Source organism: Dicentrarchus labrax, unplaced genomic scaffold (assembly GCF_905237075.1).
Source record: "Dicentrarchus labrax unplaced genomic scaffold, dlabrax2021, whole genome shotgun sequence".
Lineage (NCBI taxonomy): Eukaryota > Metazoa > Chordata > Actinopteri > Moronidae > Dicentrarchus > Dicentrarchus labrax.
In genome coordinates, this window is record NW_026136712.1 from 2387532 (window position 1) to 2404283 (window position 16752).

The 16752-nt window shown below is 43.2% G+C and overlaps 5 protein-coding genes and 1 pseudogene across 7 annotated transcripts in view; 1 reads left to right on the forward strand and 5 right to left on the reverse strand.

Annotated features, from left to right (window-relative positions):
- Positions 1 to 16752, forward strand: part of LOC127372866 (AT-rich interactive domain-containing protein 5B-like) — an 88111-nt gene that overhangs the window by 23792 nt on the left and 47567 nt on the right. The gene's annotated exons all lie outside the window — the stretch shown is intronic.
- LOC127372910 (high choriolytic enzyme 1-like) lies at positions 850 to 1933 on the reverse strand. The gene has a single exon (XM_051416848.1). It carries the CDS (start codon positions 1931 to 1933, stop codon positions 1133 to 1135), a length of 801 nt encoding a protein of 266 aa, XP_051272808.1. The 3' UTR covers positions 850 to 1132.
- Positions 4313 to 5452, reverse strand: LOC127372913 (high choriolytic enzyme 1-like). The gene is given in 2 exon segments (XM_051416850.1): positions 4313 to 4685; positions 4687 to 5452. Coding segments are annotated over 2 exon segments (801 nt in total). The 5' UTR covers positions 5398 to 5452; the 3' UTR covers positions 4313 to 4595.
- LOC127372909 (high choriolytic enzyme 1) lies at positions 7777 to 8912 on the reverse strand. Its single transcript, XM_051416847.1, has one exon. The coding sequence runs from the start codon at positions 8858 to 8860 to the stop codon at positions 8060 to 8062; it is 801 nt and encodes a 266-aa protein (XP_051272807.1). The 5' UTR covers positions 8861 to 8912; the 3' UTR covers positions 7777 to 8059.
- Positions 11242 to 12379, reverse strand: LOC127372902 (high choriolytic enzyme 1-like). The gene is given in 2 exon segments (XM_051416843.1): positions 11242 to 11614; positions 11616 to 12379. Coding segments are annotated over 2 exon segments (801 nt in total). The 5' UTR covers positions 12327 to 12379; the 3' UTR covers positions 11242 to 11524.
- On the reverse strand, positions 14706 to 15790 carry LOC127372914 (high choriolytic enzyme 1-like; annotated as a pseudogene).

A 16752-nucleotide genomic window follows, 5' to 3' on the forward strand; every position in this document is an offset into this window, starting at 1 on the left:
AAGACTGAGGCTAAAGCTTAGAGGTCCTAGGTAAAAGGTCATTATCTTCATGAATCGATGAAACATTTAGAATACATGGAAATCAAAGAGCACCATCGCTCTAATATTAGAGGGTAACTATCTAGCTCCAGTATTATACTAAAGCATGAGGAAAAATGTAGTTTAAAACTATTTCCCTCTTAGTCTAGATACACGTAATACATTTCATTACCGAATAAGTCAGAGGTTAGATTTATGCTTTATTGTAAGTATTGTAATACATGGTTTCACTTTTACATGAGAATAAACTTTGAGAACGAGGACAAATGTATAACTTAAGCAAAGCCATCTCAGTTAAACTTCCCCAAACCCAATACAGAGCAGTACTGATCTGCTAACGTTACCTTAAACTGGGATATAGCGGTAAGCAGCATCCAAGACTAGTGTTACACCGGCTCCAGTGTATGTCTCAGTCCTGAACAGGCCTTTTTCTAACCTAACCTTTAACCCTGCAAAATAATAAAGTAGCTAATGATGTGCTAACTCACTTGCAGGTAAGACTAGGTAACTACTTAGCCAGGCATGCTAACATTAGCATCGGTGTATTTTTTGAGCAGTAAAACACGCAGTTATACATCTCTTAAACCTTTGTTCTTTTTGGTTGGGGAAAAGCCTTCAGACGGACATTACAGAGCTGCCGACAGATAGGAGTGAAAATGATTTCCTTGTGAAGAAGGAGCGCAATAAATTAGAGGTACTGTGTGGACGGAAAGGAAAGAAGGAAGGAAAGCTGACAGAAACCAAGGAGAAACAAAGAAAATGAAGGCCAGTGGATGATCTCACTCAACATACTGCACTAAAAACACAAAGTTTAACTGCCAAACTGCTGCTAACCAACTTTATTGTAATGGTTTCATTTTGTGTTGACTTTAATACAAACAGTTTTTACATTTCTGACTGATATTCAGTTGCCTGAACGTTTTGAAAGAATACAGTCACAGAAGCTGAAATCCGTATCATAGATCGCGTCACTTTTAGTAGCTTTTGATGAATTACAGATAGCTGGAGCAAAGTGTTAATTTGTTGCATTGTGCTTCAAGCGTATTTGTTTGCTTAACAGTGAACTCTCAATCAGGCATCAGTAGTATTGTCATCAGCAGCTGTAGAGCAGGTTGATCCTCATGATGTCCCAGTAGGACATGCCCTGCCTCTGGCCGATCTGCACGTTGGCGTTGGGGATGGGGGTGATGGAGTCCCTGCCGTGCTGGATGGAGAAGGCTGTTTTCCCATAGTGCATGATGGAGGAGTAGTCGTAGGGAGTGTTGAGGTTGTTGGTAGCCTGCTTGTAGAAGTTGTAGGCCATCTGCGGGTTAATGTTCTCCCAGTTGATCCTGACGTAGTAGTCGCGGTCGCTCCTGGTCTGCTCGTGCTGGAAGCCCAGAGCGTGGTTGATCTCGTGCTGGATGATGCCGTGGTAGAGGCAGCCCTGTCTGTTGAGAGAGAGGACCTGTCTGCCTCCCGTTTTACCCAGAGCGGAGAAACATCCGGCTCTGTTCTCGACGCTGATGTAGTCGTACTCGTTCTGACGGGGGACGAAACGGAGGCAGGTGCTGCTGTGGAAGGCCTTCATGGCGTAGTCGATCTTCTGCCTTTCCCAGCTGGTGAACTCACTGCTCATGGTGAAGGGGATCATCACCAGGCCGTTGGAGGCTTTCTTCCACAGACAGCTCTGGGACCAGCACGTCATGGCGTTTCTGGTTCTGGGAGCCAACAAGTCTCCTTCCAGCAGAATCTCATTGGTGGCATTGTTGGAGGTCAGGATCCTGGTGGTGATGTCGACAGTGTCGTCTTCGTCCATTTGGACCTCCGGAACACTTCCTTCCTCCGTGAGAGGATGTGCCTGAGAGAGGCCGAGCAGGAGCAGCAGCAGCAGCACACTGACAGAGGGAGTCATCTTCAGGGTGGGTCTGGTAGCTGTGGAGAGACTCCTTGAAGTTTGATGTCTCACTGAGTTCAGTCCAGGCTCTTTATACTCTCCTCTAGAGGTGTGTCTGCATGAGGATTATGGGTTGGGGTCCACACTGCTAGGCCTAAATAAACCTCTTCAGGCAGGACTCCACAGACAAACCTACTACTTCAACATGGTTTGTTATCTCTGGTCGTTAGATGGATGAACAGTTAGTTTACTTGGTCAGACATGTTTAACTAGACATCTTAAATTGTCTTCAAGCTAAAGAGTTCATGGTATCTATGTGATACCAACTTTGGCTTTTATTTTCTTATTTTGCAAAGTGAAATAACTAGAGCTGAACGATAAATCAATTCATATCACAACTACAATTTCAAAGATAGATTTATTGAAGCCAATAGTTGCATCGTGTCTGCAACATAAATGTGACGTTAATTCTCTGAGTGGGACAAACAACTCTGTTGTTTCATGAAACAATTTAGACACAAAACGCTCTTCGAAAACCAGCAGTTTATCATTATAGCTATAACTTGCCAAATACGTAGCTGTTTTTTGCCCTAGAGTTACAACTGGTCGTCCACTAATCGGAAGATCAGCGGTACGATCTCCGGCTCCCTCCATGCCGCTCTTTTATGATAGGTGTGTGGGAGGAAAAATACAGAGGCAAAGGAAGAGAGGACTCCCAAACTCTGTCTTTTTACTTTGACTAAACTTTATAAACGATGCACGACGGTTCGACCTTAGGTCTTCAGATAAAAGGTTTTTACCTGATGAAGGTCAAAGGACCTTTGTGCACTACAAAATGGTTTTTAAATATTTAGGATCCCTAATTATTATTTTTCAATATCTGAGCACGGTGGGAGAGGGACATGTGCAGGAAGTCACTCAATTAAGGGAACATGGGATCCTAGTACCAGTTTGCATCCTAACAATACAATACAACAGGTCTTTGCTTCTGGCACCATGGCCCACCATTAAGTCACAGTTGTAGCCCTCTAAGAGAAAAAGTTTGGGCACCCCTGTACTAGAGGGTACGGACCGAAAAACCCCAAAAGACAAAACCCCCCAAAACAACTGACCATTCACTAAGCCCAACCCCCCTTAGTTACTGTTGCTATGCCCATAAAGCTATCCAGTCTAGCACTGCACATATGCAGTTTACAATGATGACAATGGTTCATTTGACCACTTAAAACTTACAGTAAGTTTTAAAACAATGGATCTCAGATTTTAGGCAGAGGAAAGCAAAAGAAGCTTTTCATCCTCAGTTGACGACTTGATTTGAATGACGTAAATGACCACTTTCACTGACAGCTTTTGTTTAGCTGTAGCTAGCTAGCTAAATAACATTAACTCTGTGAGTTGTTTGGAAAACTCCACCCCTAGCTGACTTTGTAATGTTTCTTATTGACTCTTATGAAAATGAGAAACCAGCATTTGGGTCTAAAATATTCCTTCATTAGATGGCTACATACATGATATCATGCCAGCTCTGCACTATGTAACTATGTAAATAAGACTGAGACTAAAGCTTAGAGGTCCTAGGTAAAAGGTCATTATCTTCATGAATCGATGAAACATTTAGAATACATGGAAATAAAAGAGCACCATCGCTCTAATATTAGAGGGTAACTATCTAGCTCCAGTATTATACTAAAGCATGAGGAAAAATGTAGTTTAAAACTATTTCCCTCTTAGTCTAGATACACGTAATACATTTCATTACCGAATAAGTCAGAGGTTAGATTTATGCTTTATTGTAAGTATTGTAATACATGGTTTCACTTTTACATGAGAATAAACTTTGAGAACGAGGACAAATGTATAACTTAAGCAAAGCCATCTCAGTTAAACTTCCCCAAACCCAATACAGAGCAGTACTGATCTGCTAACGTTACCTTAAACTGGGATATAGCGGTAAGCAGCATCCAAGACTAGTGTTACACCGGCTCCAGTGTATGTCTCAGTCCTGAACAGGCCTTTTTCTAACCTAACCTTTAACCCTGCAAAATAATAAAGTAGCTAATGATGTGCTAACTCACTTGCAGGTAAGACTAGGTAACTACTTAGCCAGGCATGCTAACATTAGCATCGGTGTATTTTTTGAGCAGAAAAACACGCAGTTATACATCTCTTAAACCTTTGTTCTTTTTGGTTGGGGAAAAGCCTTCAGACGGACATTACAGAGCTGCCGACAGATAGGAGTGAAAATGATTTCCTTGTGAAGAAGGAGCGCAATAAATTAGAGGTACTGTGTGGACGGAAAGGAAAGAAGGAAGGAAAGCTGACAGAAACCAAGGAGAAACAAAGAAAATGAAGGCCAGTGGATGATCTCACTCAACATACTGCACTAAAAACACAAAGTTTAACTGCCAAACTGCTGCTAACCAACTTTATTGTAATGGTTTCATTTTGTGTTGACTTTAATACAAACAGTTTTTACATTTCTGACTGATATTCAGTTGCCTGAACGTTTTGAAAGAATACAGTCACAGAAGCTGAAATCCGTATCATAGATCGCGTCACTTTTAGTAGCTTTTGATGAATTACAGATAGCTGGAGCAAAGTGTTAATTTGTTGCATTGTGCTTCAAGCGTATTTGTTTGCTTAACAGTGAACTCTCAATCAGGCATCAGTAGTATTGTCATCAGCAGCTGTAGAGCAGGTTGATCCTCATGATGTCCCAGTAGGACATGCCCTTCCTCTGGCCGATCTGCACGTTGGCGTTGGGGATGGGGGGTGATGGAGTCCCTGCCGTGCTGGATGGAGAAGGCTGTTTTCCCATAGTGCATGATGGAGGAGTAGTCGTAGGGAGTGTTGAGGTTGTTGGTAGCCTGCTTGTAGAAGTTGTAGGCCATCTGCGGGTTAATGTTCTCCCAGTTGATCCTGACGTAGTAGTCGCGGTCGCTCCTGGTCTGCTCGTGCTGGAAGCCCAGAGCGTGGTTGATCTCGTGCTGGATGATGCCGTGGTAGAGGCAGCCCTGTCTGTTGAGAGAGAGGACCTGTCTGCCTCCCGTTTTACCCAGAGCGGAGAAACATCCGGCTCTGTTCTCGACGCTGATGTAGTCGTACTCGTTCTGACGGGGGACGAAACGGAGGCAGGTGCTGCTGTGGAAGGCCTTCATGGCGTAGTCGATCTTCTGCCTTTCCCAGCTGGTGAACTCACTGCTCATGGTGAAGGGGATCATCACCAGGCCGTTGGAGGCTTTCTTCCACAGACAGCTCTGGGACCAGCACGTCATGGCGTTTCTGGTTCTGGGAGCCAACAAGTCTCCTTCCAGCAGAATCTCATTGGTGGCATTGTTGGAGGTCAGGATCCTGGTGGTGATGTCGACAGTGTCGTCTTCGTCCATTTGGACCTCCGGAACACTTTCTTCCTCCGTGAGAGGATGTGCCTGAGAGAGGCCGAGCAGGAGCAGCAGCAGCAGCACACTGACAGAGGGAGTCATCTTCAGGGTGGGTCTGGTAGCTGTGGAGAGACTCCTTGAAGTTTGATGTCTCACTGAGTTCAGTCCAGGCTCTTTATACTCTCCTCTAGAGGTGTGTCTGCATGAGGATTATGGGTTGGGGTCCACACTGCTAGGCCTAAATAAACCTCTTCAGGCAGGACTCCACAGACAAACCTACTACTTCAACATGGTTTGTTATCTCTGGTCGTTAGATGGATGAACAGTTAGTTTACTTGGTCAGACATGTTTAACTAGACATCTTAAATTGTCTTCAAGCTAAAGAGTTCATGGTATCTATGTGATACCAACTTTGGCTTTTATTTTCTTATTTTGCAAAGTGAAATAACTAGAGCTGAACGATAAATCAATTCATATCACAACTACAATTTCAAAGATAGATTTATTGAAGCCAATAGTTGCATCGTGTCTGCAACATAAATGTGACGTTAATTCTCTGAGTGGGACAAACAACTCTGTTGTTTCATGAAACAATTTAGACACAAAACGCTCTTCGAAAACCAGCAGTTTATCATTATAGCTATAACTTGCCAAATACGTAGCTGTTTTTTGCCCTAGAGTTACAACTGGTCGTCCACTAATCGGAAGATCAGCGGTACGATCTCCGGCTCCCTCCATGCCGCTCTTTTATGATAGGTGTGTGGGAGGAAAAATACAGAGGCAAAGGAAGAGAGGACTCCCAAACTCTGTCTTTTTACTTTGACTAAACTTTATAAACGATGCACGACGGTTCGACCTTAGGTCTTCAGATAAAAGGTTTTTACCTGATGAAGGTCAAAGGACCTTTGTGCACTACAAAATGGTTTTTAAATATTTAGGATCCCTAATTATTATTTTTCAATATCTGAGCAGGGTGGGAGAGGGACATGTGCAGGAAGTCACTCAATTAAGGGAACATGGGATCCTAGTACCAGTTTGCATCCTAACAATACAATACAACAGGTCTTTGCTTCTGGCACCATGGCCCACCATTAAGTCACAGTTGTAGCCCTCTAAGAGAAAAAGTTTGGGCACCCCTGTACTAGAGGGTACGGACCGAAAAACCCCAAATGACAAAACCCCCCAAAACAACTGACCATTCACTAAGCCCAACCCCCCTTAGTTACTGTTGCTATGCCCATAAAGCTATCCAGTCTAGCACTGCACATATGCAGTTTACAATGATGACAATGGTTCATTTGACCACTTAAAACTTACAGTAAGTTTTAAAACAATGGATCTCAGATTTTAGGCAGAGGAAAGCAAAAGAAGCTTTTCATCCTCAGTTGACGACTTGATTTGAATGACGTAAATGACCACTTTCACTGACAGCTTTTGTTTAGCTGTAGCTAGCTAGCTAAATAACATTAACTCTGTGAGTTGTTTGGAAAACTCCACCCCTAGCTGACTTTGTAATGTTTCTTATTGACTCTTGTGAAAATGAGAAACCAGCATTTGGGTCTAAAATATTCCTTCATTAGATGGCTACATACATGATATCATGCCAGCTCTGCACTATGTAACTATGTAAATAAGACTGAGGCTAAAGCTTAGAGGTCCTAGGTAAAAGGTCATTATCTTCATGAATCGATGAAACATTTAGAATACATGGAAATCAAAGAGCACCATCGCTCTAATATTAGAGGGTAACTATCTAGCTCCAGTATTATACTAAAGCATGAGGAAAAATGTAGTTTAAAACTATTTCCCTCTTAGTCTAGATACACGTAATACATTTCATTACCGAATAAGTCAGAGGTTAGATTTATGCTTTATTGTAAGTATTGTAATACATGGTTTCACTTTTACATGAGAATAAACTTTGAGAACGAGGACAAATGTATAACTTAAGCAAAGCCATCTCAGTTAAACTTCCCCAAACCCAATACAGAGCAGTACTGATCTGCTAACGTTACCTTAAACTGGGATATAGCGGTAAGCAGCATCCAAGACTAGTGTTACACCGGCTCCAGTGTATGTCTCAGTCCTGAACAGGCCTTTTTCTAACCTAACCTTTAACCCTGCAAAATAATAAAGTAGCTAATGATGTGCTAACTCACTTGCAGGTAAGACTAGGTAACTACTTAGCCAGGCATGCTAACATTAGCATCGGTGTATTTTTTGAGCAGAAAAACACGCAGTTATACATCTCTTAAACCTTTGTTCTTTTTGGTTGGGGAAAAGCCTTCAGACGGACATTACAGAGCTGCCGACAGATAGGAGTGAAAATGATTTCCTTGTGAAGAAGGAGCGCAATAAATTAGAGGTACTGTGTGGACGGAAAGGAAAGAAGGAAGGAAAGCTGACAGAAACCAAGGAGAAACAAAGAAAATGAAGGCCAGTGGATGATCTCACTCAACATACTGCACTAAAAACACAAAGTTTAACTGCCAAACTGCTGCTAACCAACTTTATTGTAATGGTTTCATTTTGTGTTGACTTTAATACAAACAGTTTTTACATTTCTGACTGATATTCAGTTGCCTGAACGTTTTGAAAGAATACAGTCACAGAAGCTGAAATCCGTATCATAGATCGCGTCACTTTTAGTAGCTTTTGATGAATTACAGATAGCTGGAGCAAAGTGTTAATTTGTTGCATTGTGCTTCAAGCGTATTTGTTTGCTTAACAGTGAACTCTCAATCAGGCATCAGTAGTATTGTCATCAGCAGCTGTAGAGCAGGTTGATCCTCATGATGTCCCAGTAGGACATGCCCTGCCTCTGGCCGATCTGCACGTTGGCGTTGGGGATGGGGGTGATGGAGTCCCTGCCGTGCTGGATGGAGAAGGCTGTTTTCCCATAGTGCATGATGGAGGAGTAGTCGTAGGGAGTGTTGAGGTTGTTGGTAGCCTGCTTGTAGAAGTTGTAGGCCATCTGCGGGTTAATGTTCTCCCAGTTGATCCTGACGTAGTAGTCGCGGTCGCTCCTGGTCTGCTCGTGCTGGAAGCCCAGAGCGTGGTTGATCTCGTGCTGGATGATGCCGTGGTAGAGGCAGCCCTGTCTGTTGAGAGAGAGGACCTGTCTGCCTCCCGTTTTACCCAGAGCGGAGAAACATCCGGCTCTGTTCTCGACGCTGATGTAGTCGTACTCGTTCTGACGGGGGACGAAACGGAGGCAGGTGCTGCTGTGGAAGGCCTTCATGGCGTAGTCGATCTTCTGCCTTTCCCAGCTGGTGAACTCACTGCTCATGGTGAAGGGGATCATCACCAGGCCGTTGGAGGCTTTCTTCCACAGACAGCTCTGGGACCAGCACGTCATGGCGTTTCTGGTTCTGGGAGCCAACAAGTCTCCTTCCAGCAGAATCTCATTGGTGGCATTGTTGGAGGTCAGGATCCTGGTGGTGATGTCGACAGTGTCGTCTTCGTCCATTTGGACCTCCGGAACACTTTCTTCCTCCGTGAGAGGATGTGCCTGAGAGAGGCCGAGCAGGAGCAGCAGCAGCAGCACACTGACAGAGGGAGTCATCTTCAGGGTGGGTCTGGTAGCTGTGGAGAGACTCCTTGAAGTTTGATGTCTCACTGAGTTCAGTCCAGGCTCTTTATACTCTCCTCTAGAGGTGTGTCTGCATGAGGATTATGGGTTGGGGTCCACACTGCTAGGCCTAAATAAACCTCTTCAGGCAGGACTCCACAGACAAACCTACTACTTCAACATGGTTTGTTATCTCTGGTCGTTAGATGGATGAACAGTTAGTTTACTTGGTCAGACATGTTTAACTAGACATCTTAAATTGTCTTCAAGCTAAAGAGTTCATGGTATCTATGTGATACCAACTTTGGCTTTTATTTTCTTATTTTGCAAAGTGAAATAACTAGAGCTGAACGATAAATCAATTCATATCACAACTACAATTTCAAAGATAGATTTATTGAAGCCAATAGTTGCATCGTGTCTGCAACATAAATGTGACGTTAATTCTCTGAGTGGGACAAACAACTCTGTTGTTTCATGAAACAATTTAGACACAAAACGCTCTTCGAAAACCAGCAGTTTATCATTATAGCTATAACTTGCCAAATACGTAGCTGTTTTTTGCCCTAGAGTTACAACTGGTCGTCCACTAATCGGAAGATCAGCGGTACGATCTCCGGCTCCCTCCATGCCGCTCTTTTATGATAGGTGTGTGGGAGGAAAAATACAGAGGCAAAGGAAGAGAGGACTCCCAAACTCTGTCTTTTTACTTTGACTAAACTTTATAAACGATGCACGACGGTTCGACCTTAGGTCTTCAGATAAAAGGTTTTTACCTGATGAAGGTCAAAGGACCTTTGTGCACTACAAAATGGTTTTTAAATATTTAGGATCCCTAATTATTATTTTTCAATATCTGAGCAGGGTGGGAGAGGGACATGTGCAGGAAGTCACTCAATTAAGGGAACATGGGATCCTAGTACCAGTTTGCATCCTAACAATACAATACAACAGGTCTTTGCTTCTGGCACCATGGCCCACCATTAAGTCACAGTTGTAGCCCTCTAAGAGAAAAAGTTTGGGCACCCCTGTACTAGAGGGTACGGACCGAAAAACCCCAAATGACAAAACCCCCCCAAAACAACTGACCATTCACTAAGCCCAACCCCCCTTAGTTACTGTTGCTATGCCCATAAAGCTATCCAGTCTAGCACTGCACATATGCAGTTTACAATGATGACAATGGTTCATTTGACCACTTAAAACTTACAGTAAGTTTTAAAACAATGGATCTCAGATTTTAGGCAGAGGAAAGCAAAAGAAGCTTTTCATCCTCAGTTGACGACTTGATTTGAATGACGTAAATGACCACTTTCACTGACAGCTTTTGTTTAGCTGTAGCTAGCTAGCTAAATAACATTAACTCTGTGAGTTGTTTGGAAAACTCCACCCCTAGCTGACTTTGTAATGTTTCTTATTGACTCTTGTGAAAATGAGAAACCAGCATTTGGGTCTAAAATATTCCTTCATTAGATGGCTACATACATGATATCATGCCAGCTCTGCACTATGTAACTATGTAAATAAGACTGAGGCTAAAGCTTAGAGGTCCTAGGTAAAAGGTCATTATCTTCATGAATCGATGAAACATTTAGAATACATGGAAATCAAAGAGCACCATCGCTCTAATATTAGAGGGTAACTATCTAGCTCCAGTATTATACTAAAGCATGAGGAAAAATGTAGTTTAAAACTATTTCCCTCTTAGTCTAGATACACGTAATACATTTCATTACCGAATAAGTCAGAGGTTAGATTTATGCTTTATTGTAAGTATTGTAATACATGGTTTCACTTTTACATGAGAATAAACTTTGAGAACGAGGACAAATGTATAACTTAAGCAAAGCCATCTCAGTTAAACTTCCCCAAACCCAATACAGAGCAGTACTGATCTGCTAACGTTACCTTAAACTGGGATATAGCGGTAAGCAGCATCCAAGACTAGTGTTACACCGGCTCCAGTGTATGTCTCAGTCCTGAACAGGCCTTTTTTCTAACCTAACCTTTAACCCTGCAAAATAATAAAGTAGCTAATGATGTGCTAACTCACTTGCAGGTAAGACTAGGTAACTACTTAGCCAGGCATGCTAACATTAGCATCGGTGTATTTTTTGAGCAGTAAAACACGCAGTTATACATCTCTTAAACCTTTGTTCTTTTTGGTTGGGGAAAAGCCTTCAGACGGACATTACAGAGCTGCCGACAGATAGGAGTGAAAATGATTTCCTTGTGAAGAAGGAGCGCAATAAATTAGAGGTACTGTGTGGACGGAAAGGAAAGAAGGAAGGAAAGCTGACAGAAACCAAGGAGAAACAAAGAAAATGAAGGCCAGTGGATGATCTCACTCAACATACTGCACTAAAAACACAAAGTTTAACTGCCAAACTGCTGCTAACCAACTTTATTGTAATGGTTTCATTTTGTGTTGACTTTAATACAAACAGTTTTTACATTTCTGACTGATATTCAGTTGCCTGAACGTTTTGAAAGAATACAGTCACAGAAGCTGAAATCCGTATCATAGATCGCGTCACTTTTAGTAGCTTTTGATGAATTACAGATAGCTGGAGCAAAGTGTTAATTTGTTGCATTGTGCTTCAAGCGTATTTGTTTGCTTAACAGTGAACTCTCAATCAGGCATCAGTAGTATTGTCATCAGCAGCTGTAGAGCAGGTTGATCCTCATGATGTCCCAGTAGGACATGCCCTGCCTCTGGCCGATCTGCACGTTGGCGTTGGGGATGGGGGGTGATGGAGTCCCTGCCGTGCTGGATGGAGAAGGCTGTTTTCCCATAGTGCATGATGGAGGAGTAGTCGTAGGGAGTGTTGAGGTTGTTGGTAGCCTGCTTGTAGAAGTTGTAGGCCATCTGCGGGTTAATGTTCTCCCAGTTGATCCTGACGTAGTAGTCGCGGTCGCTCCTGGTCTGCTCGTGCTGGAAGCCCAGAGCGTGGTTGATCTCGTGCTGGATGATGCCGTGGTAGAGGCAGCCCTGTCTGTTGAGAGAGAGGACCTGTCTGCCTCCCGTTTTACCCAGAGCGGAGAAACATCCGGCTCTGTTCTCGACGCTGATGTAGTCGTACTCGTTCTGACGGGGGACGAAACGGAGGCAGGTGCTGCTGTGGAAGGCCTTCATGGCGTAGTCGATCTTCTGCCTTTCCCAGCTGGTGAACTCACTGCTCATGGTGAAGGGGATCATCACCAGGCCGTTGGAGGCTTTCTTCCACAGACAGCTCTGGGACCAGCACGTCATGGCGTTTCTGGTTCTGGGAGCCAACAAGTCTCCTTCCAGCAGAATCTCATTGGTGGCATTGTTGGAGGTCAGGATCCTGGTGGTGATGTCGACAGTGTCGTCTTCGTCCATTTGGACCTCCGGAACACTTTCTTCCTCCGTGAGAGGATGTGCCTGAGAGAGGCCGAGCAGGAGCAGCAGCAGCAGCACACTGACAGAGGGAGTCATCTTCAGGGTGGGTCTGGTAGCTGTGGAGAGACTCCTTGAAGTTTGATGTCTCACTGAGTTCAGTCCAGGCTCTTTATACTCTCCTCTAGAGGTGTGTCTGCATGAGGATTATGGGTTGGGGTCCACACTGCTAGGCCTAAATAAACCTCTTCAGGCAGGACTCCACAGACAAACCTACTACTTCAACATGGTTTGTTATCTCTGGTCGTTAGATGGATGAACAGTTAGTTTACTTGGTCAGACATGTTTAACTAGACATCTTAAATTGTCTTCAAGCTAAAGAGTTCATGGTATCTATGTGATACCAACTTTGGCTTTTATTTTCTTATTTTGCAAAGTGAAATAAATAGAGCTGAACGATAAATCAATTCATATCACAACTACAATTTCAAAGATAGATTTATTGAAGCCAATAGTTGCATCGTGTCTGCAACATAAATGTGACGTTAATTCTCTGAGTGGGACAAACAACTCTGTTGTTTCATGAAACAATTTAGACACAAAACGCTCTTCGAAAACCAGCAGTTTATCATTATAGCTATAACTTGCCAAATACGTAGCTGTTTTTTGCCCTAGAGTTACAACTGGTCGTCCACTAATCGGAAGATCAGCGGTACGATCTCCGGCTCCCTCCATGCCGCTCTTTTATGATAGGTGTGTGGGAGGAAAAATACAGAGGCAAAGGAAGAGAGGACTCCCAAACTCTGTCTTTTTACTTTGACTAAACTTTATAAACGATGCACGACGGTTCGACCTTAGGTCTTCAGATAAAAGGTTTTTACCTGATGAAGGTCAAAGGACCTTTGTGCACTACAAAATGGTTTTTAAATATTTAGGATCCCTAATTATTATTTTTCAATATCTGAGCAGGGTGGGAGAGGGACATGTGCAGGAAGTCACTCAATTAAGGGAACATGGGATCCTAGTACCAGTTTGCATCCTAACAATACAATACAACAGGTCTTTGCTTCTGGCACCATGGCCCACCATTAAGTCACAGTTGTAGCCCTCTAAGAGAAAAAGTTTGGGCACCCCTGTACTAGAGGGTACGGACCGAAAAACCCCAAATGACAAAACCCCCCAAAACAACTGACCATTCACTAAGCCCAACCCCCCTTAGTTACTGTTGCTATGCCCATAAAGCTATCCAGTCTAGCACTGCACATATGCAGTTTACAATGATGACAATGGTTCATTTGACCACTTAAAACTTACAGTAAGTTTTAAAACAATGGATCTCAGATTTTAGGCAGAGGAAAGCAAAAGAAGCTTTTCATCCTCAGTTGACGACTTGATTTGAATGACGTAAATGACCACTTTCACTGACAGCTTTTGTTTAGCTGTAGCTAGCTAGCTAAATAACATTAACTCTGTGAGTTGTTTGGAAAACTCCACCCCTAGCTGACTTTGTAATGTTTCTTATTGACTCTTGTGAAAATGAGAAACCAGCATTTGGGTCTAAAATATTCCTTCATTAGATGGCTACATACATGATATCATGCCAGCTCTGCACTATGTAACTATGTAAATAAGACTGAGGCTAAAGCTTAGAGGTCCTAGGTAAAAGGTCATTATCTTCATGAATCGATGAAACATTTAGAATACATGGAAATCAAAGAGCACCATCGCTCTAATATTAGAGGGTAACTATCTAGCTCCAGTATTATACTAAAGCATGAGGAAAAATGTAGTTTAAAACTATTTCCCTCTTAGTCTAGATACACGTAATACATTTCATTACCGAATAAGTCAGAGGTTAGATTTATGCTTTATTGTAAGTATTGTAATACATGGTTTCACTTTTACATGAGAATAAACTTTGAGAACGAGGACAAATGTATAACTTAAGCAAAGCCATCTCAGTTAAACTTCCCCAAACCCAATACAGAGCAGTACTGATCTGCTAACGTTACCTTAAACTGGGATATAGCGGTAAGCAGCATCCAAGACTAGTGTTACACCGGCTCCAGTGTATGTCTCAGTCCTGAACAGGCCTTTTTCTAACCTAACCTTTAACCCTGCAAAATAATAAAGTAGCTAATGATGTGCTAACTCACTTGCAGGTAAGACTAGGTAACTACTTAGCCAGGCATGCTAACATTAGCATCGGTGTATTTTTTGAGCAGTAAAACACGCAGTTATACATCTCTTAAACCTTTGTTCTTTTTGGTTGGGGAAAAGCCTTCAGACGGACATTACAGAGCTGCCGACAGATAGGAGTGAAAATGATTTCCTTGTGAAGAAGGAGCGCAATAAATTAGAGGTACTGTGTGGACGGAAAGGAAAGAAGGAAGGAAAGCTGACAGAAACCAAGGAGAAACAAAGAAAATGAAGGCCAGTGGATGATCTCACTCAACATACTGCACTAAAAACACAAAGTTTAACTGCCAAACTGCTGCTAACCAACTTTATTGTAATGGTTTCATTTTGTGTTGACTTTAATACAAACAGTTTTTACATTTCTGACTGATATTCAGTTGCCTGAACGTTTTGAAAGAATACAGTCACAGAAGCTGAAATCCGTATCATAGATCGCGTCACTTTTAGTAGCTTTTGATGAATTACAGATAGCTGGAGCAAAGTGTTAATTTGTTGCATTGTGCTTCAAGCGTATTTGTTTGCTTAACAGTGAACTCTCAATCAGGCATCAGTAGTATTGTCATCAGCAGCTGTAGAGCAGGTTGATCCTCATGATGTCCCAGTAGGACATGCCCTGCCTCTGGCCGATCTGCACGTTGGCGTTGGGGATGGGGGGTGATGGAGTCCCTGCCGTGCTGGATGGAGAAGGCTGTTTTCCCATAGTGCATGATGGAGGAGTAGTCGTAGGGAGTGTTGAGGTTGTTGGTAGCCTGCTTGTAGAAGTTGTAGGCCATCTGCGGGTTAATGTTCTCCCAGTTGATCCTGACGTAGTAGTCGCGGTCGCTCCTGGTCTGCTCGTGCTGGAAGCCCAGAGCGTGGTTGATCTCGTGCTGGATGATGCCGTGGTAGAGGCAGCCCTGTCTGTTGAGAGAGAGGACCTGTCTGCCTCCCGTTTTACCCAGAGCGGAGAAACATCCGGCTCTGTTCTCGACGCTGATGTAGTCGTACTCGTTCTGACGGGGGACGAAACGGAGGCAGGTGCTGCTGTGGAAGGCCTTCATGGCGTAGTCGATCTTCTGCCTTTCCCAGCTGGTGAACTCACTGCTCATGGTGAAGGGGATCATCACCAGGCCGTTGGAGGCTTTCTTCCACAGACAGCTCTGGGACCAGCACGTCATGGCGTTTCTGGTTCTGGGAGCCAACAAGTCTCCTTCCAGCAGAATCTCATTGGTGGCATTGTTGGAGGTCAGGATCCTGGTGGTGATGTCGACAGTGTCGTCTTCGTCCATTTGGACCTCCGGAACACTTCCTTCCTCCGTGAGAGGATGTGCCTGAGAGAGGCCGAGCAGGAGCAGCAGCAGCAGCACACTGACAGAGGGAGTCATCTTCAGGGTGGGTCTGGTAGCTGTGGAGAGACTCCTTGAAGTTTGATGTCTCACTGAGTTCAGTCCAGGCTCTTTATACTCTCCTCTAGAGGTGTGTCTGCATGAGGATTATGGGTTGGGGTCCACACTGCTAGGCCTAAATAAACCTCTTCAGGCAGGACTCCACAGACAAACCTACTACTTCAACATGGTTTGTTATCTCTGGTCGTTAGATGGATGAACAGTTAGTTTACTTGGTCAGACATGTTTAACTAGACATCTTAAATTGTCTTCAAGCTAAAGAGTTCATGGTATCTATGTGATACCAACTTTGGCTTTTATTTTCTTATTTTGCAAAGTGAAATAACTAGAGCTGAACGATAAATCAATTCATATCACAACTACAATTTCAAAGATAGATTTATTGAAGCCAATAGTTGCATCGTGTCTGCAACATAAATGTGACGTTAATTCTCTGAGTGGGACAAACAACTCTGTTGTTTCATGAAACAATTTAGACACAAAACGCTCTTCGAAAACCAGCAGTTTATCATTATAGCTATAACTTGCCAAATACGTAGCTGTTTTTTGCCCTAGAGTTACAACTGGTCGTCCACTAATCGGAAGATCAGCGGTACGATCTCCGGCTCCCTCCATGCCGCTCTTTTATGATAGGTGTGTGGGAGGAAAAATACAGAGGCAAAGGAAGAGAGGACTCCCAAACTCTGTCTTTTTACTTTGACTAAACTTTATAAACGATGCACGACGGTTCGACCTTAGGTCTTCAGATAAAAGGTTTTTACCTGATGAAGGTCAAAGGACCTTTGTGCACTACAAAATGGTTTTTAAATATTTAGGATCCCTAATTATTATTTTTCAATATCTGAGCAGGGTGGGAGAGGGACATGTGCAGGAAGTCACTCAATTAAGGGAACATGGGATCCTAGTACCAGTTTGCATCCTAACAATACAATACAACAGGT